At 35.2% G+C, this 18,920-nt stretch overlaps 6 protein-coding genes across 7 annotated transcripts; 2 read left to right on the forward strand and 4 right to left on the reverse strand.

Moving 5' to 3' along the window:
* LOC104765379 (NAC transcription factor 56-like) lies at window positions 100-1,566 on the forward strand. Its single transcript, XM_010489075.1, has 2 exons — window positions 100-448; window positions 565-1,566. Exons 1-2 carry the CDS (start codon window positions 365-367, stop codon window positions 1,153-1,155), a joined length of 675 nt encoding a protein of 224 aa, XP_010487377.1. The 5' UTR covers window positions 100-364; the 3' UTR covers window positions 1,156-1,566.
* LOC109130971 lies at window positions 4,577-6,237 on the reverse strand. The gene is made up of 2 exons (XM_019241187.1): window positions 5,455-6,237; window positions 4,577-5,157 (listed from the first exon to the last, which is right to left on the reverse strand). The coding sequence occupies exons 1-2, from the start codon at window positions 6,000-6,002 to the stop codon at window positions 4,587-4,589; spliced, it is 1,119 nt and encodes a 372-aa protein (XP_019096732.1). The 5' UTR covers window positions 6,003-6,237; the 3' UTR covers window positions 4,577-4,586.
* Window positions 6,770-7,500, forward strand: LOC104765381. Its single transcript, XM_019241520.1, has one exon. The coding sequence runs from the start codon at window positions 7,062-7,064 to the stop codon at window positions 7,383-7,385; it is 324 nt and encodes a 107-aa protein (XP_019097065.1). The 5' UTR covers window positions 6,770-7,061; the 3' UTR covers window positions 7,386-7,500.
* LOC104765380 (peptidyl-prolyl cis-trans isomerase CYP37, chloroplastic-like) lies at window positions 7,425-10,304 on the reverse strand. 2 transcript variants are annotated; one of them, XM_010489076.2, is made up of 12 exons: window positions 10,039-10,304; window positions 9,626-9,889; window positions 9,439-9,528; window positions 9,227-9,322; window positions 8,920-9,027; window positions 8,773-8,822; window positions 8,591-8,693; window positions 8,425-8,478; window positions 8,146-8,304; window positions 7,944-8,066; window positions 7,806-7,855; window positions 7,425-7,712 (listed from the first exon to the last, which is right to left on the reverse strand). In XM_010489076.2, the coding sequence occupies exons 1-12, from the start codon at window positions 10,294-10,296 to the stop codon at window positions 7,586-7,588; spliced, it is 1,482 nt and encodes a 493-aa protein (XP_010487378.1). In that variant the 5' UTR covers window positions 10,297-10,304; the 3' UTR covers window positions 7,425-7,585. The 2 variants fall into 2 exon arrangements, with proteins under 2 accessions (XP_010487378.1, XP_019097064.1); XM_019241519.1 differs by having other exon boundaries at window positions 9,626-9,894; window positions 10,039-10,126.
* Window positions 10,607-12,184, reverse strand: LOC104765382. The gene is made up of 3 exons (XM_010489078.1): window positions 12,153-12,184; window positions 11,522-12,028; window positions 10,607-11,436 (listed from the first exon to the last, which is right to left on the reverse strand). The coding sequence occupies exons 2-3, from the start codon at window positions 12,006-12,008 to the stop codon at window positions 11,054-11,056; spliced, it is 870 nt and encodes a 289-aa protein (XP_010487380.1). The 5' UTR covers window positions 12,009-12,028; window positions 12,153-12,184; the 3' UTR covers window positions 10,607-11,053.
* LOC104767532 lies at window positions 12,023-13,173 on the reverse strand. The gene is made up of 4 exons (XM_010491544.2): window positions 12,940-13,173; window positions 12,309-12,815; window positions 12,153-12,223; window positions 12,023-12,028 (listed from the first exon to the last, which is right to left on the reverse strand). Exons 2-4 carry the CDS (start codon window positions 12,793-12,795, stop codon window positions 12,023-12,025), a joined length of 564 nt encoding a protein of 187 aa, XP_010489846.1. The 5' UTR covers window positions 12,796-12,815; window positions 12,940-13,173.

Raw genomic sequence — 18,920 nt, forward strand, 5'->3', positions numbered from 1 at the left:
TCGATTCATTTGAATTTGAATCTGTTAGTTCTTTTTTATTTTCTTGTTTTTTTTTCCAGAGATCATCTCTGTGTGTGATGGATGACGTGTGATCTAATTGTTTTTTTTTTTGTTTTTTGGTTCCAAAAATGGTTATATAGCTAAAGCGTCGTTTGGAGAGCAAGAATGGTACTTCTTCAGTCCTCGAGATCGGAAGTATCCAAACGGAGCAAGACCGAACAGAGCCGCCACCTCAGGATACTGGAAAGCAACCGGTACAGATAAACCGGTTCTTGCTTCCGACGGTAACCAAAAAGTCGGTGTGAAGAAGGCACTCGTCTTCTACAGTGGTAAACCACCAAAAGGCGTTAAAAGTGATTGGATCATGCATGAGTATCGTCTCATCGAAAACAAACTCAACAATCGACCTCCTGTTTGTGACTTCGGCAACAAGAAAAACTCACTCAGAGTATATTATTTCATCTTTAACTATACATGATTTTTTTTCGAAGAATCTTGATCTTGAATTTTCTTGATCTTGAGTTTTCTTGATCTTGATTTTTTTGTTTTTTTTCTTGTGTGTAGCTTGATGATTGGGTGTTATGTAGAATCTACAAGAAGAACAACGCAGGTCGACATGTGGATAACGATAAGGATCACGATATGATTGATTACATTTTCAGGAAGATTCCTCCGTCCTTGTCTGCTGCTACTGGACTCCACCACCATCACCATAATGTCTCAAGATCGATGAATTTCTTCCCTGGGAAGTTCTCTGGTGGTGGTTACGGTATTTACTCCGACGGTAATACGAGTTTATACGACGGCGGTGGCATGATCAACAACAACATGGATACCGAATCAGTGGATCATCGTGACAATAATAACGTTGACGTCGTTGGTTTGAACCATGCTTCGTCGTCAGTCCCGATGATGATGATGGCGAATCAGAAACGAGCTTTTCCTGTGCCGTATTGGCCTGTAGCGGAGGAGGAGCAGGACGCATCTCCTAGCAAGCGGTTTCACGGTGGAGGAGGAGACTGTTCGAACATGTCTTCTTCGATGATGGAAGAGACTCCACCAATGATGCAACAACAAGGTGGTGGTGTGTTAGGAGATGGGTTATTCAGAACGACGCCGTACCAGTTACCTGGTCTAAACTGGTACCCTTCTTAAATCAAAATATGTGCTTTTAGCCACCGGTGTGAAGAATTTTTTTCCGATTGGTGGGGGTTATTTAAATTTTATATAAATTTGAGATTTGTGTATATGTTTTGGGGTTAATTTAAAATTGGTCATAGGGGTTAGAGGTAAAAAGGAGATTATTTAGAGAGGCGGAGAAGTGATGAGGCAACATATACAAGAAACATAGGATATTTTCTTCTTGAAAAAACGATTACTGTTTCTTGATTTTTATTATTAAATGTATAAATTATATACTTAGATGTTTATATATATATATATAGATTGTATAGATGCATATAGTTCTCTCAGTGATATTTTGAGATTGTATTTTCTTGTAAAGGAGATGATTTAAGAAAGAAACAAAAAAAAAATAGTTGTGTAAACTGTGTGTTTTTCTTTGCATATGCTATATATCAATGATGTCTTTGGATTGAGATTTTGCTTATAAAACTTTGGAAGATATTTTCTATGTACGTATGAGATGACTGATGAAGATAGTCGATGGATCGTATCAATAATAAACTATCAAATATTCTAAAGCCTAAAGCACTTCTTTTGAACAAAAATGGGCACTAAGCCATTGTATGGAGTGGATTAAACGATTATTAGTCACTATTTTCTCGATTAACCTAAAATACTTCAAAAATATCTGACCAATTTAGTCTTCAGTTTCACTAAAACCGTGGTGATAGAGAAACATCCGAAAGTAATAATAAAAAGGATTTTGTATATTTTTCAAAACAAGAACTACAAGTGGATTATTAGACTCATCTCTTATTTCTAGCCCATGACTTGCCTTTTCCTAATTTTATATGCCACTTCTGATATAACGACGCAGTTGCCACTGCATGTGTAAACATTAAAAAAAAACACATTTACACTTTATATTATAAAAAGATCGTGAAAACCAATCTTCTATAGAAACATCCTGAACATGCTGAACTGCTTCAAAGTAATGATAAGCTTCAACTACGTACGTTGTGTAGATAAGAAATTTCAATAATTGCATGTAAAGCTATAAATATAATATATTATGATATTATGTTTTTATATACATACGAGGGCCATCTCACGTTGATTGTGATTTATCTTCTTATTTTCTATCATATTTTTTTTGTTTGTTTTGTATCATTAAATTCATACCAAACCAATCCTCAATTTATAGAGTAAGAAACTATTTTGTATCGTCAACCCATAATCTTGTTGGAAGCAAGAGCCAAACAAACTCGCAACTGGAATAACGAGAAATAAAGAAGAAGAAGAAGAAAACATATTATGATTATCTTAAACATAAAAAATTTGCGTTTGTTTCATATGTTATAATCTCTTGTTTTTTTTCGTCAGCTTCATATATATGTTATAATCTTGTATTTTGCAATTTTGTTAGTAGAATAGTGATTCAAAGGTAAGAAAAACGATTTTATAACGTCTAAAAAAGAACGTAAATAAAAGCAATTGAATCTAGCTATTATTGTATAACATACTCCCTCCATTTCATAATATAAGATGTTTAGAGAAATATTTTTGTTTCATAACATATGATGTTTCCAATTTTCTATGTAACTTTTAGATTAATTTTATATTTTCTATTATGCAGTCTTGTTTATGATTGATTAAACTTTTTAAAAGCAACTATTTTTTAATATACGTGTTTTATCTAAAACATCCTATATTTTGAAACGGAGGGAGTATTTATCTTACCTCAAACTGTAGTAATTTTGTCACTGATCAAAATTAATTATATGATATGAACAAATAACCTCCTACTTTAAAGAGTTTCCAGATATGTTCAGGTGTGGGTGTCATTTTCTGCTCACAATTTTTCTTTTCTATACCCGCTCACAACCTTACTTTTTTTTTTTCTTTTTTATTCTGTCACTCTTCTCAGAACTTAGATTTTGATTAGACATCCCCCAAATATATTCCGTTAACCATACAATTACAAGCACACCAAAATAAATGTAACTTTAAGGAAATAGTTTGATTAAACTTTGTGTCGTCGTCATGCTTTAAAGTTGTTTTAAAAGAAACTATAAACACTACGACATCGTATTCTATGTTCTTTCTATAGAGCTAGTCGTCCATGATTTATCTGGAAAAAACTGGGTTTAGAAGAAAAATAGAATCAAAAGATATATTGCATAAAAGCATACTGTGTGTGTGGTACGTTAAAAAAAAATGGCCAGCAATGGACCATATGCTTCTACATCAGCAAAAGGAATCATTATCTTTAAACCAAGAAATGAAAGACACCATTAATTACATTCCTTTTCTGGATAATAAGTACAAACCACCTTTCAATTTTTCTTATATATCAATAGCACTTCATTTTGGAAAACATATTGTATTTATTTCAGATAACACTTGCCATATTTTTCACATCCAAATCTTCTCTACATTTTCTTAAATTTATATATATATATATATATCCTTGAGGCTAGCTCATACGATTCCTTGAACTATTTATATTTCAGATTCTGTCTAAATAGAGTTAGCAAAATAAATAAAAAGTGATTAAAAGATGAAGAAAAAGGGGAAAGTTAGGAGGCAAGGAAAATGCATGCTCAACGAAGATCGACGACAGCTATGTAATAGAAAAGCAAAACAACCGTTACATGTTATGGATAGATTCTTAATACGAAAACCAGTCAATACGTTTGCTTTCATGGATTGTACAATAAGATCCTAAAACTTTTCCACACAAAAAAAAAAGCATCTTCACTCCAAGAAGTCAATATCTCTTTTAGAACATCCAACACAAATTTACTTCCACAACCATTGTTAATAACAACCACAACAAACATGAAAGATAAAGAGCACCAAAGCGGCATCAATCTATTATTACTACTGCAATTGGTTTACCTCATAAACACATCATGGATTCATGATGTTATTTTGCCCCATACAAACAGAAGGTGTATGTGTGTGTATATGTAATAAATTGGGTTATGATACTTATATTTTGTGGATTTTAGATACAAAAAATAAAAAAAAGTGAGGGATGAAATATTAATGAAGGTAAAATAAGGGTTGGTTGGTGGAGAGGTAATGAAGAGATGAAATGTGGACGGATCGGGGAATATGAACCAACGCTGTCTTCAACTCTCTATTTGGACTACATGACGATCCTTTTGATTACGATAGGAGTGAATTTTTAGAAACCCTCCAAACTATATTTATTTTTTTATATATATAAAAAAATCATTTATTATTGTAGGAAGATAGGATAATAAACGCTTTAATTCACAAATTCAGTTATTTGTGTGAGTCATCATTACATGATGGAGTCATGGATGTACCAAGGATTTGAATCTAAATGATGACTCCTGATGGGATTCGCCTTCTACATGTTTGCTATCATGTTAATGTTATATGAATTGATGTTTTTTTTTTTTTTTGTGCAAAAATATCATTTAATTCAATCAAACAACCGGATAGGAGGAGCTTACAATGCATAAAGTTTTAGCCAAAAGGCAAGATTGAAGAAAGTTACAACCATAATTAAAAAGGGATACAAGGGATGGAAAGTAATCCAAGAGATATCGGAGACAAGGGCGGTGAAGCACTAAGTCGCATACGATTTCAAGGGATGTCGAAGCCACACTCACGGACAAAGCCGGAACATGGTGAATTGTCCTTATCTGTCTTATCTGTAGACATTGGGACGTTGAGAAAGGTTCCATGGCCAAGAAGCTCGATGGATTCATCTGCTCATAACCAAGGCAGATGGTGGAATCAGGTTCAAGATTTGGTAGAGGTTGCTTGAAGAGGTTTCGGTAACCACCACTCCAAGGAGGTGGGATCATAATGCCGTTACTCTTCAGACTTTGAGCTGAGGGACTGATCTTCCTATCTTTGGTGATTTGCGCTTGAACGGACTCAGGAAATAAGGGAGATGGAAATGGAAGATTGAGGAAGGTACGGTAATCCCAACGCCTTAGCGAGGAGATCATAATGCCGTTGTCCCAAAAGCTTCGGATAATGGGGCAGATGCTGTAATATAGCAAATGTGAGGGCTAGGTAAAACGGTGGAGAGGAGAGGAGGGTCAGCTAAAGTAGCTCCGGTAACATCCGTTCCTTAGAGACGGTGTCATAATGCCGGTCTTCTTCAAACTTTGGCAAACATGAGTAATACCCCTATGTGATTCTAATGGCAAGGTTCTCAAATATAGTTTGTACCCCCAGAGCAACATTGATTGAATATGTCCCAATTGCAGTCTTCGGACAAGTGGTAACATAGTTCGACACAAATGTAACGTACGGGAGAACAAAGCAGAGTTTGGTACAAACCTGGACTTTTGAAAAATAGCGCTTTGTTCACAGGGCCTCGATGAGAAGAGAAATGGGCCGAAGCCCACTTGGCGAGATGAAGGGTCCAAGAGAGGAGCACCAAAGGAAACTAGGTTTGCGCCGCCGCCGCTCAATCTCATCGTCTTCATCGGAGCAAGCACCGGTCGTAACCGCTTCGACGGTAGGCTTCTCGAGGGCTCAAGGCTGGATCTTGAAAGATCAGGTTGGAATCCCAGAAGAATAATGGAAAACAACGCCGGCGACGAGATCCGGAGAGGACGGTCTTCAAAAGAAGGCGAGGGGAAACCAGCTTCTTTAGATCTGGGAGAATCAGAAGGACCCTCCTCAGAGTTGAGAGTTGAAGCGCCGCTGGGCAAAAGGGTGTTCTCTAGGTTTAGATACGCTGGAGGAACAGGCGGTAGCGGTTGGTATGAGTGGAGGTTTGTCGTGACAAGCCTCTCAGCTTTCACAGTGGAGTTTAAACCGACGTTTAAACTAGGTCTTGCAGAGAAAGGTTGAGATGATTGAGTAGGTGGCCAAAAAGACATTAAAAGTAAGATCTTTAGGAAACAAGAGACGAACGAGGGACAAGAGTCCCGACGCCGGCAAGCAAAAGCTTTGCCGGCGTCGGAAATGGAGGTTACGCAAAGGGTCTCGATAGTCGGAGGAGAGAGAAGGGAGGTTTTTAGTTTCTACACTTGATTTCCTTCTCCTTTCTTCAGGATCTTCAACTGCTCATTTCTCTCTATCTCTCCACTCTTCCACTATGAATTGATGTTTAGTTTTCTATTTCTAATGTTAAATTTAGTCTTGATTTAAAATTTGCAAATCATATTTTTTTATAATGTTTTTTTTTTTTTTGAACTTTTATTTCATGGACGAAACTTGTTTGTTTTATATTTTGGCGCAAAATTATTTAGGCTTACAGCTTGAATTTACAAAGTACATTCCATTTTAGCTTAAACTAAATGACCCACACACAACAATGGTATAAAGGGAAACAAAATTAGAGGAGGGTCCTCCACCAAATAGCCAAATTATGCAAAAGCCCATTATAAAAAATAAAAAATCCAATATGATATAATATGACAATGCCAATTATTCAAAATTACATGGACCTCTTGCGGAGGTAGGAAACTTAATATGGACCTCACTAAATTAATAACTATTCCCAGTATGGATCCATCCTGATCCTATTATAAAAAGCTTTGGACATTGTGTTTGTAAAGCTGGTAAAGAATTAGTATATTAGTAGTAGAGAGAGTTTGGCAAAAAAAGTACTTGTACTGTATGTTTTCATTTGGTAAGGCATTGAAGTTTCTCACTTTGTTCTTCAAAAGATGCGTCGTTGACTTGTTGGTGAAATGGAATTGGTCAAACATTCAAACTTTGACAAAATTGGGAGCATTCAGAATTTGAAAAGTAGACCAACCTCTCCATTACAAAAAAACATGTAACCAGGTCAATGGTTCTGTTCTCTAGCTCCACATTAATATAAGGAAAGAAGACTCATTGACTCTCTCTCTCTCTCTCACACACACACAGCTCATTTATAAAGAAACGTTTCTTGCACAATTCTATGTAAGAAGGGAGAACAATAGTAACTTATGCAGGTTGTGAGAAGGAGGATCCCATCAGGAGAAGGCGTTGAGATGCCTGGAAGATCCGAGACAAACAGGGTCAGAAGGAGGAGTCATGGCTCAGGTCTGAGGGTTCGAGTAGCTTGCACGTGCTCTGGACGGCCTGGCTCGACTAAGTGTGCGCGACACGGGTTTGTGGTGCCAAGCGATGAGAGGCTTATGAGGAAGGCCAGTGACGGTAGCAAAGAAGTGTTAAGGAGAGCTTTAACGCCTCCGATCCGGCGGATGAATCTCCGTTGGTTGAACTTCCGACCAACACCTAGCCGGCTCTGTAAAATGTCTTCTGTTTGATCAGAATACTGAGAACTTTTTTTTGTTTGAATGTAAATAAACTTCAAAGGCTTTTCTTTTTTTTCTTTTCTTGTAATGTTGGAAATCAAATAAGATTCAGACCCAATTGCAGAGATTTGAAACTTAGCACTCTGTTACGGGACAAGAAAGTGTTAGAACATTTTTGGATACAAAGAAGGAAGGAAGAAAGAAAGAAGGAATCAAGTGGATGAGTTGTTGTTTTGAGCAGGCAAAATAAGGCGTTCTTGGCCTTCGATTAGTTTTGCAGATTTGATTACATCTCCTGTCTTGATCTGCCCAAGAATATCTCTTCCTGCTGTTGTGTATCTGTAGAATTTTGGAGCAAACAACAACACCATCAATTCAAGTGCAACTTGCAAGTTCCGCAATTTCGAACAAGAAAGGTTTTAAAACCAATACCCGAAGACAGAGAACTGCCCTTCGTCAAAGGATAAACCACCTAAGCCAGACTGCAAATTAAAAAAAAAATGATCAAAAGCAAGCTCCTTTGGCTTCAAAAATGAGATCAAGCTTAGGAGGTTTTGGAGTGATGCATACGTTTCTTTTATCGTATAGGTAGAAGAAGAATTGGTAAGGAGAAGAGTAGTCCTCTGAGTTTTCGCTGTGCGCCATTGCGACAGCTCCATAAACCGATAAAGGAAGAACTGGTAACTCCCCATCCTTCCAAAGTCGAAATGCAAAAAAAAACAAAGTCAGCTTTGCCGGTTTCTATTTGAGAGTAGAAGCAGTTTTGTTATACCTGAACACTCAATGGGGTTCTGTAGAGAGGTTCGAACTGTCCAGAAGGCATTACTTCCAATGGAACACTAACACTCTCCACCTTACCACTCCCATCCTCAGTGATAACAGCTTGGTTCACCGTATTGAGTTTGGCTCCATCATATGCACCGCTTGTTACCTGACCATCCCGAGATGCAAACAGTTTGTGCCACATGATTTCAAGATTTAAGAGTATAGTCTCTTCTTAGGTTCAAGATGTGTAGGTAACAAAGGTTAAAGTTAGAGTAAACTACCTTACCAGTTTTGCGAAATTCCCTGCTGTTAGGGGTGCTGAATATCCATCTATAACGATCTGATAATCCATAATATAAGCAAAGCAGCGTCTCGTGAACGAACAGCTCGAAAGATTGTGGAGCAAAATATAAGAACAACACTTTTTCTTCGAAAACATGTGACTTTGATACCTGGATTGTAGCACTTTTTCTTTGATCACCCCCAGCTTCAGCTGAAAATGTCGAACCATCACCTTTCTCAATTGTCATTTCCACAGTTCCTCTACCTGCTAACCTATAGTTCCACAGAAGATCTGTTTAATTTGCTCCTAACAAGAGGAGTCTAACTCAGAGAAACACAAAATGGGACTCACTTGGGAAAGTTTAAGTATTGCTGAGGAAGTAAAAATGACAATCCAGATGCCTGAAACAACAATTTCTAACATCAGCAACTAAATCTTGTGCTTATGTGGTTCAACATACCCAGAAGAAATGAGGTGGGTCAGAAGAATTGCAAGTACCTGTAACAACTCCAGTTCCGCAACAGTATCTAGTGATGCTGCCAGGCCAAGGGACACTTTATCAGGATCTTGTTTCTTAATAGATGTTATAAGTGACTGAAGTCCACCCTATCAAACAAAAGATTATAAGGTTTATACCCGCTTATAGCAACACCAAATCAATTTAGAACATAAAATCGCCTCCGCAGTTAGCTGCAAACTAAGAGAACTTTTCATTATACAAAACCAGATCATCTTCTATGAAATTGTTACAGGGATTACAGTTCCATCAACTTGAGAATAGAGTTCCGGTTAAATTCCCACGTACCTTGCCGTCAATCATAGTTGCATACAGTTCTGATCCCTTGTCTTTCAAGTCTGCTGGTATACTAGCCAATATCTTATCCTTATCATCTATAGCCACCTGAAACAGTTTCATCAAAGATTCAATCTTGTGCTTCCACTATTCTTGCAAACATAATACAAATCACGAACTAAGTCTGTAACTTCAATACCAACCAATCAAGAGTCTTTAATTACCTTTAGAGCTTTTTTTACATTGCTCTCCATGGTACCATAAGGCTTCCTTTGCGGAATTCTCAGAAGATATGATATATCTTCCAATGAAGCCTAAGCAACGAGAATATAGTATTATATAACACAATGAGTAATCACTAATTACGAAAACCAAATTAACCAATATGAAGTCAAAGACAATGTGACATGCCTGTATTGTCTTCATGCTTGGATTAGCAGGAATAGCCTTTCTTAGAGCAAGTTCACCAGTTCTTGGAACTTTCGTGTCCGGAGAATAAAGAACCGCCTCTGCAGGTGAAATGTAAGCAGAGTCTAGACCACCAAGCAAAGGCATTGGAGACCAAACTTGAACAAATATCAAAATCGTTGCAACCAACTTCTCGAGATTCTTAGTTCCAGCTTCAAAAGGCTTCAACTTTGAATCAATTGAAGAATCGTAAGAATGTATAAGTTCCTGCACTGCTGAAAAAAACTTTTCAGTAGACTAATAAATTACGAATTTTTATCACTAAAACCCTTAAAATCGGATTTTGTGCCTATAGATGAATAATACAGTAAACCCTAATGTGACATCAATGTAGAGCTTATATTTTTAAACCTGACCTTAGTGTTACCAATTTTACTGGATGTAGAAAGCAAACGCATGCGGAAATCTCCGTAATTGGTTCGATTAAAGGGTAATTTGGGTTTTACGAAGAGTGATCTGCGGTTGAGAGGTGAAGGGTGGAGAAATAAAATCTGGTGAGATCCGATGGTGGAAGAAGACAAAGGAGAAGCCATTGATGATGTGAGTAGAAAAGCTTTACAAGTTACAGAGACTAAAGGATTAGAGAGAGTAGGAGCGATCTTGGCGCGCCTCATCTTCGATATGATTACGTGGAACTATATGAATGGATACACGTGGCTTCTTGGAAAGTTTCAGAAAACGGCGTGGTGTTGTTCTTTGCAGAGTGCAGACGGCATTGCTTCTTGGATATTAACTCAACGTTTTGAGAATTCGCTTGTGCACGCTTCGCCGTGTGTGTGTTCGTTCTCTACAGAAAAAGTTTACAATTACAAAGTAGATTAAAATAATAAATAAGGGGGACAGATATTACATTGACGTGATGTGACAATGACTGGTCATTTAATGCCTCAACGATAAATGTACACATAGACGACATTCTTGAAATTCACTCAAACAAAGGTCGAATTTTTATTTTATTTTATCTTTTCGTTTACACAGTTTTAATGGTTTCTTTTGCTACTTCTCTCCCACCTCCACGACGTTAGTTTTTGTACCACTGTAACAGCGTCTGAAAACGCTAACGCATCAGTAAAAAGACTCAACTCTTAATCACGTCGCACATACTAAAAGATTCAGCGTTAACAATATGCTAAAGCTTTTTACATAAACACAAGACTATAATATAAACGCAACCGCAGCGTTTTTGCCTCTTCATCATCAAGCATCTGGTTCCGCTTCGCCTCCCCAGACGCCAACAACATACGTTTTGATGATTTACATTCGTAATTAATAATATATCACAATTATAGTTTTCAAACCTCCAGACTTGGACTACGTGCCGTTTTCTATATAACGAACCCAACACACAACGCTGCCGTTTTGTACGCCACGTCAACATCTCCAATCGAGGCGGACTTCACGGGGTCCGGCGACGAGTTCACTTGGTTTCCTGAAAGACACGATGTGGCTTCCGGCCATAAACGCCGTGACTCGCTCAGAGAGTCGGATATCTTCCATCTTCAGCTCATGTAAACGCCGCACGTACTCCGGCACGTGTAAGAGATCCCAAACCACGCACAAACCACCAGGCTTCACAACCCTAACAATCTCACCGAGAACTCTCATCCTCTCCGCCGCCGCTTCCACTGATTTCTGACCGTGCTCTTTCCCAACCGTGTGGACGAACACAGAAGACACCACCACGTCGAAGTAATTATCCCCAAACGGTAACGTCCTCACATCCCCTTCACGGCAAGTCACATACTCTTGAACACCTACTCGAATTTTTTTGAATCAATTAAGAATCTCAAATTCGATTTCGCAAAAATTGATTCGGGGGAGAAAAATGTTTGTTGTTACCTTCGAGTTTAGCAGTACGGAGAGTGGAGAGAGTGGTGCGTTTAGACCGGTCTAACCCGACGACCCGACCGGAGCTACCGGTTTTCTTAAGCTGCGTAGCGACGGCATTGAGGAGGATACCACGTCCACATCCGAGATCGAGAGCGGTTTTGACACAAGACCAGTCACCGACGGAGGTAACCATGCGTTGAGCCATCTCGTACTGAAGCGGAACATCTGAGTAGACGAAATTAGCGGCGGCGAAGAGGAGACAGACGGCGGAGAGAGCGGTGACAGCGCCAGTAAAACCGGCGGCTAACCTGGAAGCGCCGGAGAGGAAGAAGGAATCGAGGAAGAAGCAAATCTGGTCGAAGTAGATGAGGAAGAGAACAGAGAGAAGAGAGAAGAAGAAAGCATGGAAGAGGAGGAAGACGAGTGTCTGCCATTGCTCGATTCCGTAGATAGCGTAGATCTGAGTCCAGTCTCTCTTTCCGGCGGTTTTACCCATTTTTAAATTTCCGATCAAATCTGAGACAAGTCAAGAAAAGAAAAAAAATCAGATCTATTAAGAATGATTTTTGTCACATTTGAAATTTCGAATTGTCAAACCAAGAAGGTAACAAATACAGTAGAGAGTAAATAAAGCAAGTACCAGATGATCCAGAGACGATGAAAACAAGATGTTTTCAGNCCCTTCACGGCAAGTCACATACTCTTGAACACCTACTCGAATTTTTTTGAATCAATTAAGAATCTCAAATTCGATTTCGCAAAAATTGATTCGGGGGAGAAAAATGTTTGTTGTTACCTTCGAGTTTAGCAGTACGGAGAGTGGAGAGAGTGGTGCGTTTAGACCGGTCTAACCCGACGACCCGACCGGAGCTACCGGTTTTCTTAAGCTGCGTAGCGACGGCATTGAGGAGGATACCACGTCCACATCCGAGATCGAGAGCGGTTTTGACACAAGACCAGTCACCGACGGAGGTAACCATGCGTTGAGCCATCTCGTACTGAAGCGGAACATCTGAGTAGACGAAATTAGCGGCGGCGAAGAGGAGACAGACGGCGGAGAGAGCGGTGACAGCGCCAGTGAAACCGGCGGCTAACCTGGAAGCGCCGGTGAGGAAGAAGGAATCGAGGAAGAAGCAAATCTGGTCGAAGTAGATGAGGAAGAGAACAGAGAGAAGAGAGAAGAAGAAAGCATGGAAGAGGAGGAAGACGAGTGTCTGCCATTGCTCGATTCCGTAGATAGCGTAGATCTGAGTCCAGTCTCTCTTTCCGGCGGTTTTACCCATTTTTAAATTTCCGATCAAATCTGAGACAAGTCAAGAAAAGAAAAAAAATCAGATCTATTAAGAATGATTTTTGTCACATTTGAAATTTCGAATTGTCAAACCAAGAAGGTAACAAATACAGTAGAGAGTAAATAAAGCAAGTACCAGATGATCCAGAGACGATGAAAACAAGATGTTTTCAGATCTCAGGAGTTTGAAATTTTAGCAAATTCTTGAGGTGGAATAAGCAAGAAAGCTGAGAATAAGAGTTAGAGTCACGGGGGATGAACTGATGAAGAAGATGTGAGGTCCGTTACAGGAACATGGCTGTGAGAGAGAGAGAGAGAGTGAACTTATGAAGAAGAAGAAGAAGAAAATAGAAAAGGGAATTACGATAAAGGGATTTGCTAAAACTTTTGTTCTTACCATTTTTTTCACGCGCTTTCTTTTTCACTCTACATGCTTTTTGTCGGTTTCTGCATTTTCAAATTAAACCACTGGTTTTGTTCTTTTCTTTATTTTTTTTTTAATTTAAAAACCTCGCTTGATTTTTCTTTTTAATTAATCTGGAGGTTGCTAACAGAAAAATCATTAGTGTTAACCTTTCTTAATTAACATACAGTATCATTTAAGTATTAAAAAATGCATTATACAATTTGAATCTGGAAGGTTACACAAAAGTGACAGTAACTCAGTAATATAAACAAATAATTCATGTCATACAATAATCCAAAACATTCAAATAATTTAGGTTCGAATAATATTAACTTATATAAATAAATATTAAATCATGCATTTACGCCAAAAAAGAAAGTTATAACTAAATCCCTATCATTTTATGTAAATTGATTTAATAAAATTTGGTATATCAGTATATCTTTTTTTTTTTTTTTTTGAAACTTAAAATTTGGTATATCATAGAGTTAAAGGACAAAGACCGTAAATTAAGTTTCATTTGTAGTATATTATCACCACATTAGATCACTAAATAATTAATGAGTGTACTACTTGATTTTTGACTTTTATTTTATATACTCAACTAGATTAAGATCTGTGCTAGAGCACGGGTTGAAATTCATTTTATTTCTATTGTAATTTTTTATAAAATATAATTTATGTGATTGTTTTTTAAAGTTTTTTTGGATAAAAAACCAATTTTCAAACCAATTTAGAGTGTTTATAGTTTCAAACCAATTGGATAAAAAACCAATTTTATATAACAAACCAATTTAGAGTGTTTATAGTTTCTAACTTTAATATCAAGTTTCAATATTTTAAAAATATTTCAAAATAAATTATTTAAAGTTTATTATATTATCTAAAATTATAAAATTCAACAAAAAGTATGAAATTGATTTTAAATATTTAAATTTTGATCCGTTACTCAGCAAAAAAAATAATTCAATAGATATTATTTTTAAAAAATAATATTAATAAAAATTGAATATTTTGTAGATTGAATCATATTTATATTTGTTTTTACAAATTCAACTTATGGTATATCCGCAAATAAAACTATTTTTTAATTATAATAAATAATATGATAATTTATTTGTTTCACAAAATAGAATCATATATAAAAATGAGAGGTGAAGTATAATAATAATTAACAAATTAATATGTTAAATTAGATATCAAATGATTTTATTTGATAAATAATTTAATAAAGGAAATTAATATGGTAAGTTAGATGATATCAAATGATTCTTGAGAATATTCTCTTTAATATTTTTAGAAACAATAAATCTAGACTATATAAATAATATAAAACTTAATCTATAACCTTTTTTTTTAATGAATGTAAAATTTTATTCATCAAAAAAAATCTTTTTCTTTACAATGAATGTAACGTTTTTGAGTCTAAAACAAATTTAAATTCAATGTAATGAGTTCTTATGTTCTGGTAGAGAACCAGAGCACTAAGATGTCTTCATAATCCCGGTGACCGGAGTTTAAAAGAAGAAGAAGCTTGTTCTGAATAGTTTTGTCAATTCTTTGGGCTAGTCGATCTGCGGAGAGAGGATTTTCGCCATGTTTACGGCTGTTACGCTCGAGTAGGGAGTGCATCGTGACTTGAAATGAGTATCGTAAAAGGAGGAGAGGACTCTTGTTTGAATCTGTAATAAGTATCTTGAGTTCGTCCCAATCTGCTGTCGAGTGGGTGCCAAGTAAACCAGTCGTGAGCTTGCTCCAGATTTGATGAGAGTACGGACATTGGAAAAAGATGTGATCTCTTGTTTCCAGTGGAGTGTTGAGGAATCAATATTATTATACCACTTCAGCATACAAGGAATCTATAACCTATTTATAATTAACTTATTAAAATTATATAGTGTATAAAACAATATTGTATACTTTCGTTTTATTATATAGGGAATTAGTAGTAGACTAATAGATACTATCTTCGAACACCGAGACAACATTTAAATTTGTTGGACACAAGTAGCGACCATGTGTGTAAAGAAGTCTCTCTTCAAAGAAGAAGCGCGTTACACACAAGTCTCTCTTCAAAGAAGAAGCGCGTTCCAGGGTTGAAATGAGAAAACTTATAAAGGCGACAAAATCTAATGTATGTATATTCATCTTCAAGATAATGTTGTTTTATAGCACATATAAATATCTCACACTTTATTAAATTGTAAAATACTGTCACAGATATTAAAAAATAAAAATAAATAAATAAATTTGATAGCCACTGGAGCTACCAATCGAGACGACGTGAGATCGGAATCGTCAATATATAATGTCTGTTATCATGCATGCACTGCATGTTCCCAGATTCGACATCGCCTGCAATTCTCTCCAAAGATAAGGAAATAAAAACACTATATATGAAATCGAAGAAGCCAAATATTACTTACATCATCTTCTTCTTTTTTTTTTTTTTTTAAACTCATATTTTAATTTTACGAGACAATTTAGAACATATAATCGAAAATATGGTAAATTCGAAGGCTTAGATTGGCAAAGTATACATATCGTATGTTCTCTTTTCATGAGTTCGACTTCTATTTACCTATCCCGAATCCGTCGAATAGCGTAAAGTTGGCAAAGTTTACAATTTATTTAGCGTAAGTTGTGTTCAGTCACCAAGTTACAGCCGTACATCTTACACTCCCGCCACTTATCAAGACGACACGTTTCATATTTGATTCTCCGTATTATTGTTACGTGAAAAGACCCATTGTTAAATTACGATCAGACAACAATTAGATTCTTTTTACATATATGCCTCTTTTAGAAACACAAATCCGATAATTTCTCATAATCACACAAATTACGGATAAAACCGATTTCGAATCAGGTCATCAACGAATCTTTTAAACCGAAACTGACCTTACTTTCTTCCAGTTATTTCTAACTATAATTATTCAAAGCATAACTTAATCAATATCAAACTCGAGTAGTAGGTCTACTTTCCAAACTTTATAGAATGTTTTCGTATTTTATTTATGATATTAATAATATTAACAACGCGCTGTCTCAAATGGAAACAAATTAAAGAGATATATAATCATTAGCGAATATTTTAGATCATGCTTTTTTTTTATATATAAAATATGTTTAAACAAACTTCCCACTGAATATTAAGACTCTTTATTTTATTACTCTCTTCGTTTCAAAATATAAGATATTTTAGAAAAGTTTTTTGTTTCATAATATAGGATGTTTTCAAGGCTTTATGCAACTTTTAGATTAATTTAATATTTTATACTTCCTCCATTTCAAAATATAGGATGTTTTAACTAAAGCACGCCGATTAAAAAATCTTTACTTTTAACAAGTTCAACCAATCAGAAACAATACTGCATAATATAAAATACTAAACTAATTTAAAAGTTGCATAGAAACTTGAAAACATCCTATATTATGAAACAAAAGAATTTTCTAAAATATCTTATATTTTGAAACGGATGGAATATTATGCAGTATTGTTTTTGATTGATTGAACTTGTTAAAAATAAAGACTTCTTGATCTGCATGTTTAGTTAAAACATCCTATCATTTAAAATGGAGAGAATATAACAAAATATTAAGTGTTAATGCAAAAGAACCTATAAATAGAACTTTTGGGGTCCATAGTTTGACGAAATGTAAGAAAAACGTAAAATGAGTAATGGGAAACAGTAGGAGAGGCATTAACCCCACCGGCTTTATTAAATGCTCTTTTTGAATAACAAAACACACTAAAAGTCTAAATAACGCTGACGTTCCTACTTGCTACCACCAATTTCTCTTTCACATAACACAACTACAAAACAAAAGAAAAAGTCTATTTTATTTTCAAAAACAGGAAGACTCTAAAATATCATTAAACTTTGGGTTTGAATTTCGAATAGATAACAATTGAATTTTCAACGACGAAAAATGATGGTTTCGAAAATAGTGAACTATTGATAGTCTCGCAAAATCAAGTTATAATTGATGTATTGTCTCGTTTTGATTCAGTTGCTTTCACATATGGATTGCGTATGCGTTTCCAAGAGATTAGTCTAAGGATCGAATGTTGAATACGATACGATAATCCAATAAAATGGTGGATTGTATTGTAGTAAGGACCTTTTGTACGTACTGTAATTATCACAAACGGACCAGTGACCACTGACCACTACGGAAACCTTAATTAGCTAATAAAATAACTATCAGAATTCATCGTCAGCAATACGTATGTTATATATACTATACAACGAATATAGAATAAATACGTAAGTTGCGCTACAGGCGCGTCCCCCTTTTTTTTACAGGCTTTTGTATAATAATCTTTATCGGACAAAAAAAAAAGTTGCCAGAAGAGCTAGAAATGAAAGTTATCTAGAACTATAAAATAATTCGGCTGTGTGGTGATCTCTTAGGACATATTAAACGGAAACTATTTTTGGTGTTCTTAGATTAAATATATAGTGAAAATAATGTTAGATCAATTGTTAAGATCATAGGTAAAAAAAATGGGAGAACTAATTATGGTATTCTTAGAATAAAGATATAGTGAAATAATATTCATAAACATTTTACAAATTATAAAAACTTATAAAATAACATTTAAATTGCTTACTTATATAAAAGCAATTGTATACTTATAAATTAATATAATATTCTTAAACATATTACAATTATAAAAACTTATAAATTAACATTTAAATTGCATACTTATATAAAAGCAATTATATACTTATAAATTAATATAATATTCTTAAACATATTACAATTATAAAAACTTATAAATTAACATTTAAATTGCTTACTTATATAAATGAAATATTTTCTTTTTTTCCAAAAAATCTCGTCCAATCACATGAAGCCACGTCAAATAAGAACTGGGCTTAGATCAGTTCTACATCAAAAACTAAAAAAAGTGTTCTAAACTACTATTCATTATTTTATAATTTTTTTGGATTATGGTGTTCTCTTATTAATGATGGCCTTATGGAGTAGTACCTGACACCTTAATTTTTAATAATCGTATCATTTAATGAAGTGTCGGTGTTCAGTATGTTCACATATGCGGGATGCCTCATAACCGAACAGAACTATCAAAATATTTCTTGATTTTTGTAACTCACACATGACCCAGCTAAGCTAGGAGAAGTTTTTATATTTTTAAATCTTATCAATGTCAATATGTAAATAACATTTTTTTTGTTCTGTATCATCATCAACACTTTACACTGTTTAATTAACATAATTTTTTTCTGATAATATATTTATGAATAAGAAATAAAATTTTGTTTGTGTCGCCTTTACTTTACATCAATTTTTGCTGTTTCATGTGACATTTTGAGATTCCATCCATTCTTCTTTGTTGAAAGTTATTAAGAAAAAAAGGAAACATGAATTTGAAATCAGTACTAATCCTTGTTAGTTTTGTCACAAAAGAAGATTGTAATCTTTTCTCCCTTTTTTTTTTTTTTTTTATATATATCATTATCAACAATCTGTCATGTAAGTCATGTTAAAGCATGTGATATTAGGAAAGCAATTTATATTGTTGGGGTACAAAATGCAAAACAGCCAGTGATCTAAGGACGTATATGTAAGATGATAAACATCCAAAACACAAAAAGCAGCCGTAGAGAGAATCTTAAAAATCTTGAAGAGAATAGTTTACGAAGTAACAACCTGATTAGTTGGTAGACGCAGAACGACCT

This window comes from Camelina sativa, chromosome 19 (assembly GCF_000633955.1).
Source record: "Camelina sativa cultivar DH55 chromosome 19, Cs, whole genome shotgun sequence".
Lineage (NCBI taxonomy): Eukaryota > Viridiplantae > Streptophyta > Magnoliopsida > Brassicales > Brassicaceae > Camelina > Camelina sativa.

Excerpts from the sequence above, each read along its gene's own strand:
- LOC104765380 (XM_010489076.2), bottom strand. The coding sequence starts at position 10,296 with ATGAGGCGCGCCAAGATCGCTCCTACTCTCTCTAATCCTTTAGTCTCT. Across the intron at positions 9,890-10,038 it reads GTAAAATTGGTAACACTAAG|GAACTTATACATTCTTACGA; the intron begins GTCAGGTTTAAA and ends TCAGCAGTGCAG. Across the intron at positions 8,067-8,145 it reads GAACCCCATTGAGTGTTCAG|GATGGGGAGTTACCAGTTCT; the intron begins GTATAACAAAAC and ends CGACTTTGGAAG.
- LOC104765381 (XM_019241520.1), top strand. The coding sequence starts at position 7,062 with ATGCAGGTTGTGAGAAGGAGGATCCCATCAGGAGAAGGCGTTGAGATG.
- LOC109130971 (XM_019241187.1), bottom strand. The coding sequence starts at position 6,002 with ATGTCTTTTTGGCCACCTACTCAATCATCTCAACCTTTCTCTGCAAGA. Across the intron at positions 5,158-5,454 it reads GCTATTTTTCAAAAGTCCAG|CATCTGCCCCATTATCCGAA; the intron begins GTTTGTACCAAA and ends GCTATATTACAG.
- LOC104765379 (XM_010489075.1), top strand. The coding sequence starts at position 365 with ATGCATGAGTATCGTCTCATCGAAAACAAACTCAACAATCGACCTCCT. Across the intron at positions 449-564 it reads ACAAGAAAAACTCACTCAGA|CTTGATGATTGGGTGTTATG; the intron begins GTATATTATTTC and ends TCTTGTGTGTAG.
- LOC104765382 (XM_010489078.1), bottom strand. The coding sequence starts at position 12,008 with ATGGGTAAAACCGCCGGAAAGAGAGACTGGACTCAGATCTACGCTATC. Across the intron at positions 11,437-11,521 it reads CCGTACTGCTAAACTCGAAG|GTGTTCAAGAGTATGTGACT; the intron begins GTAACAACAAAC and ends AAATTCGAGTAG.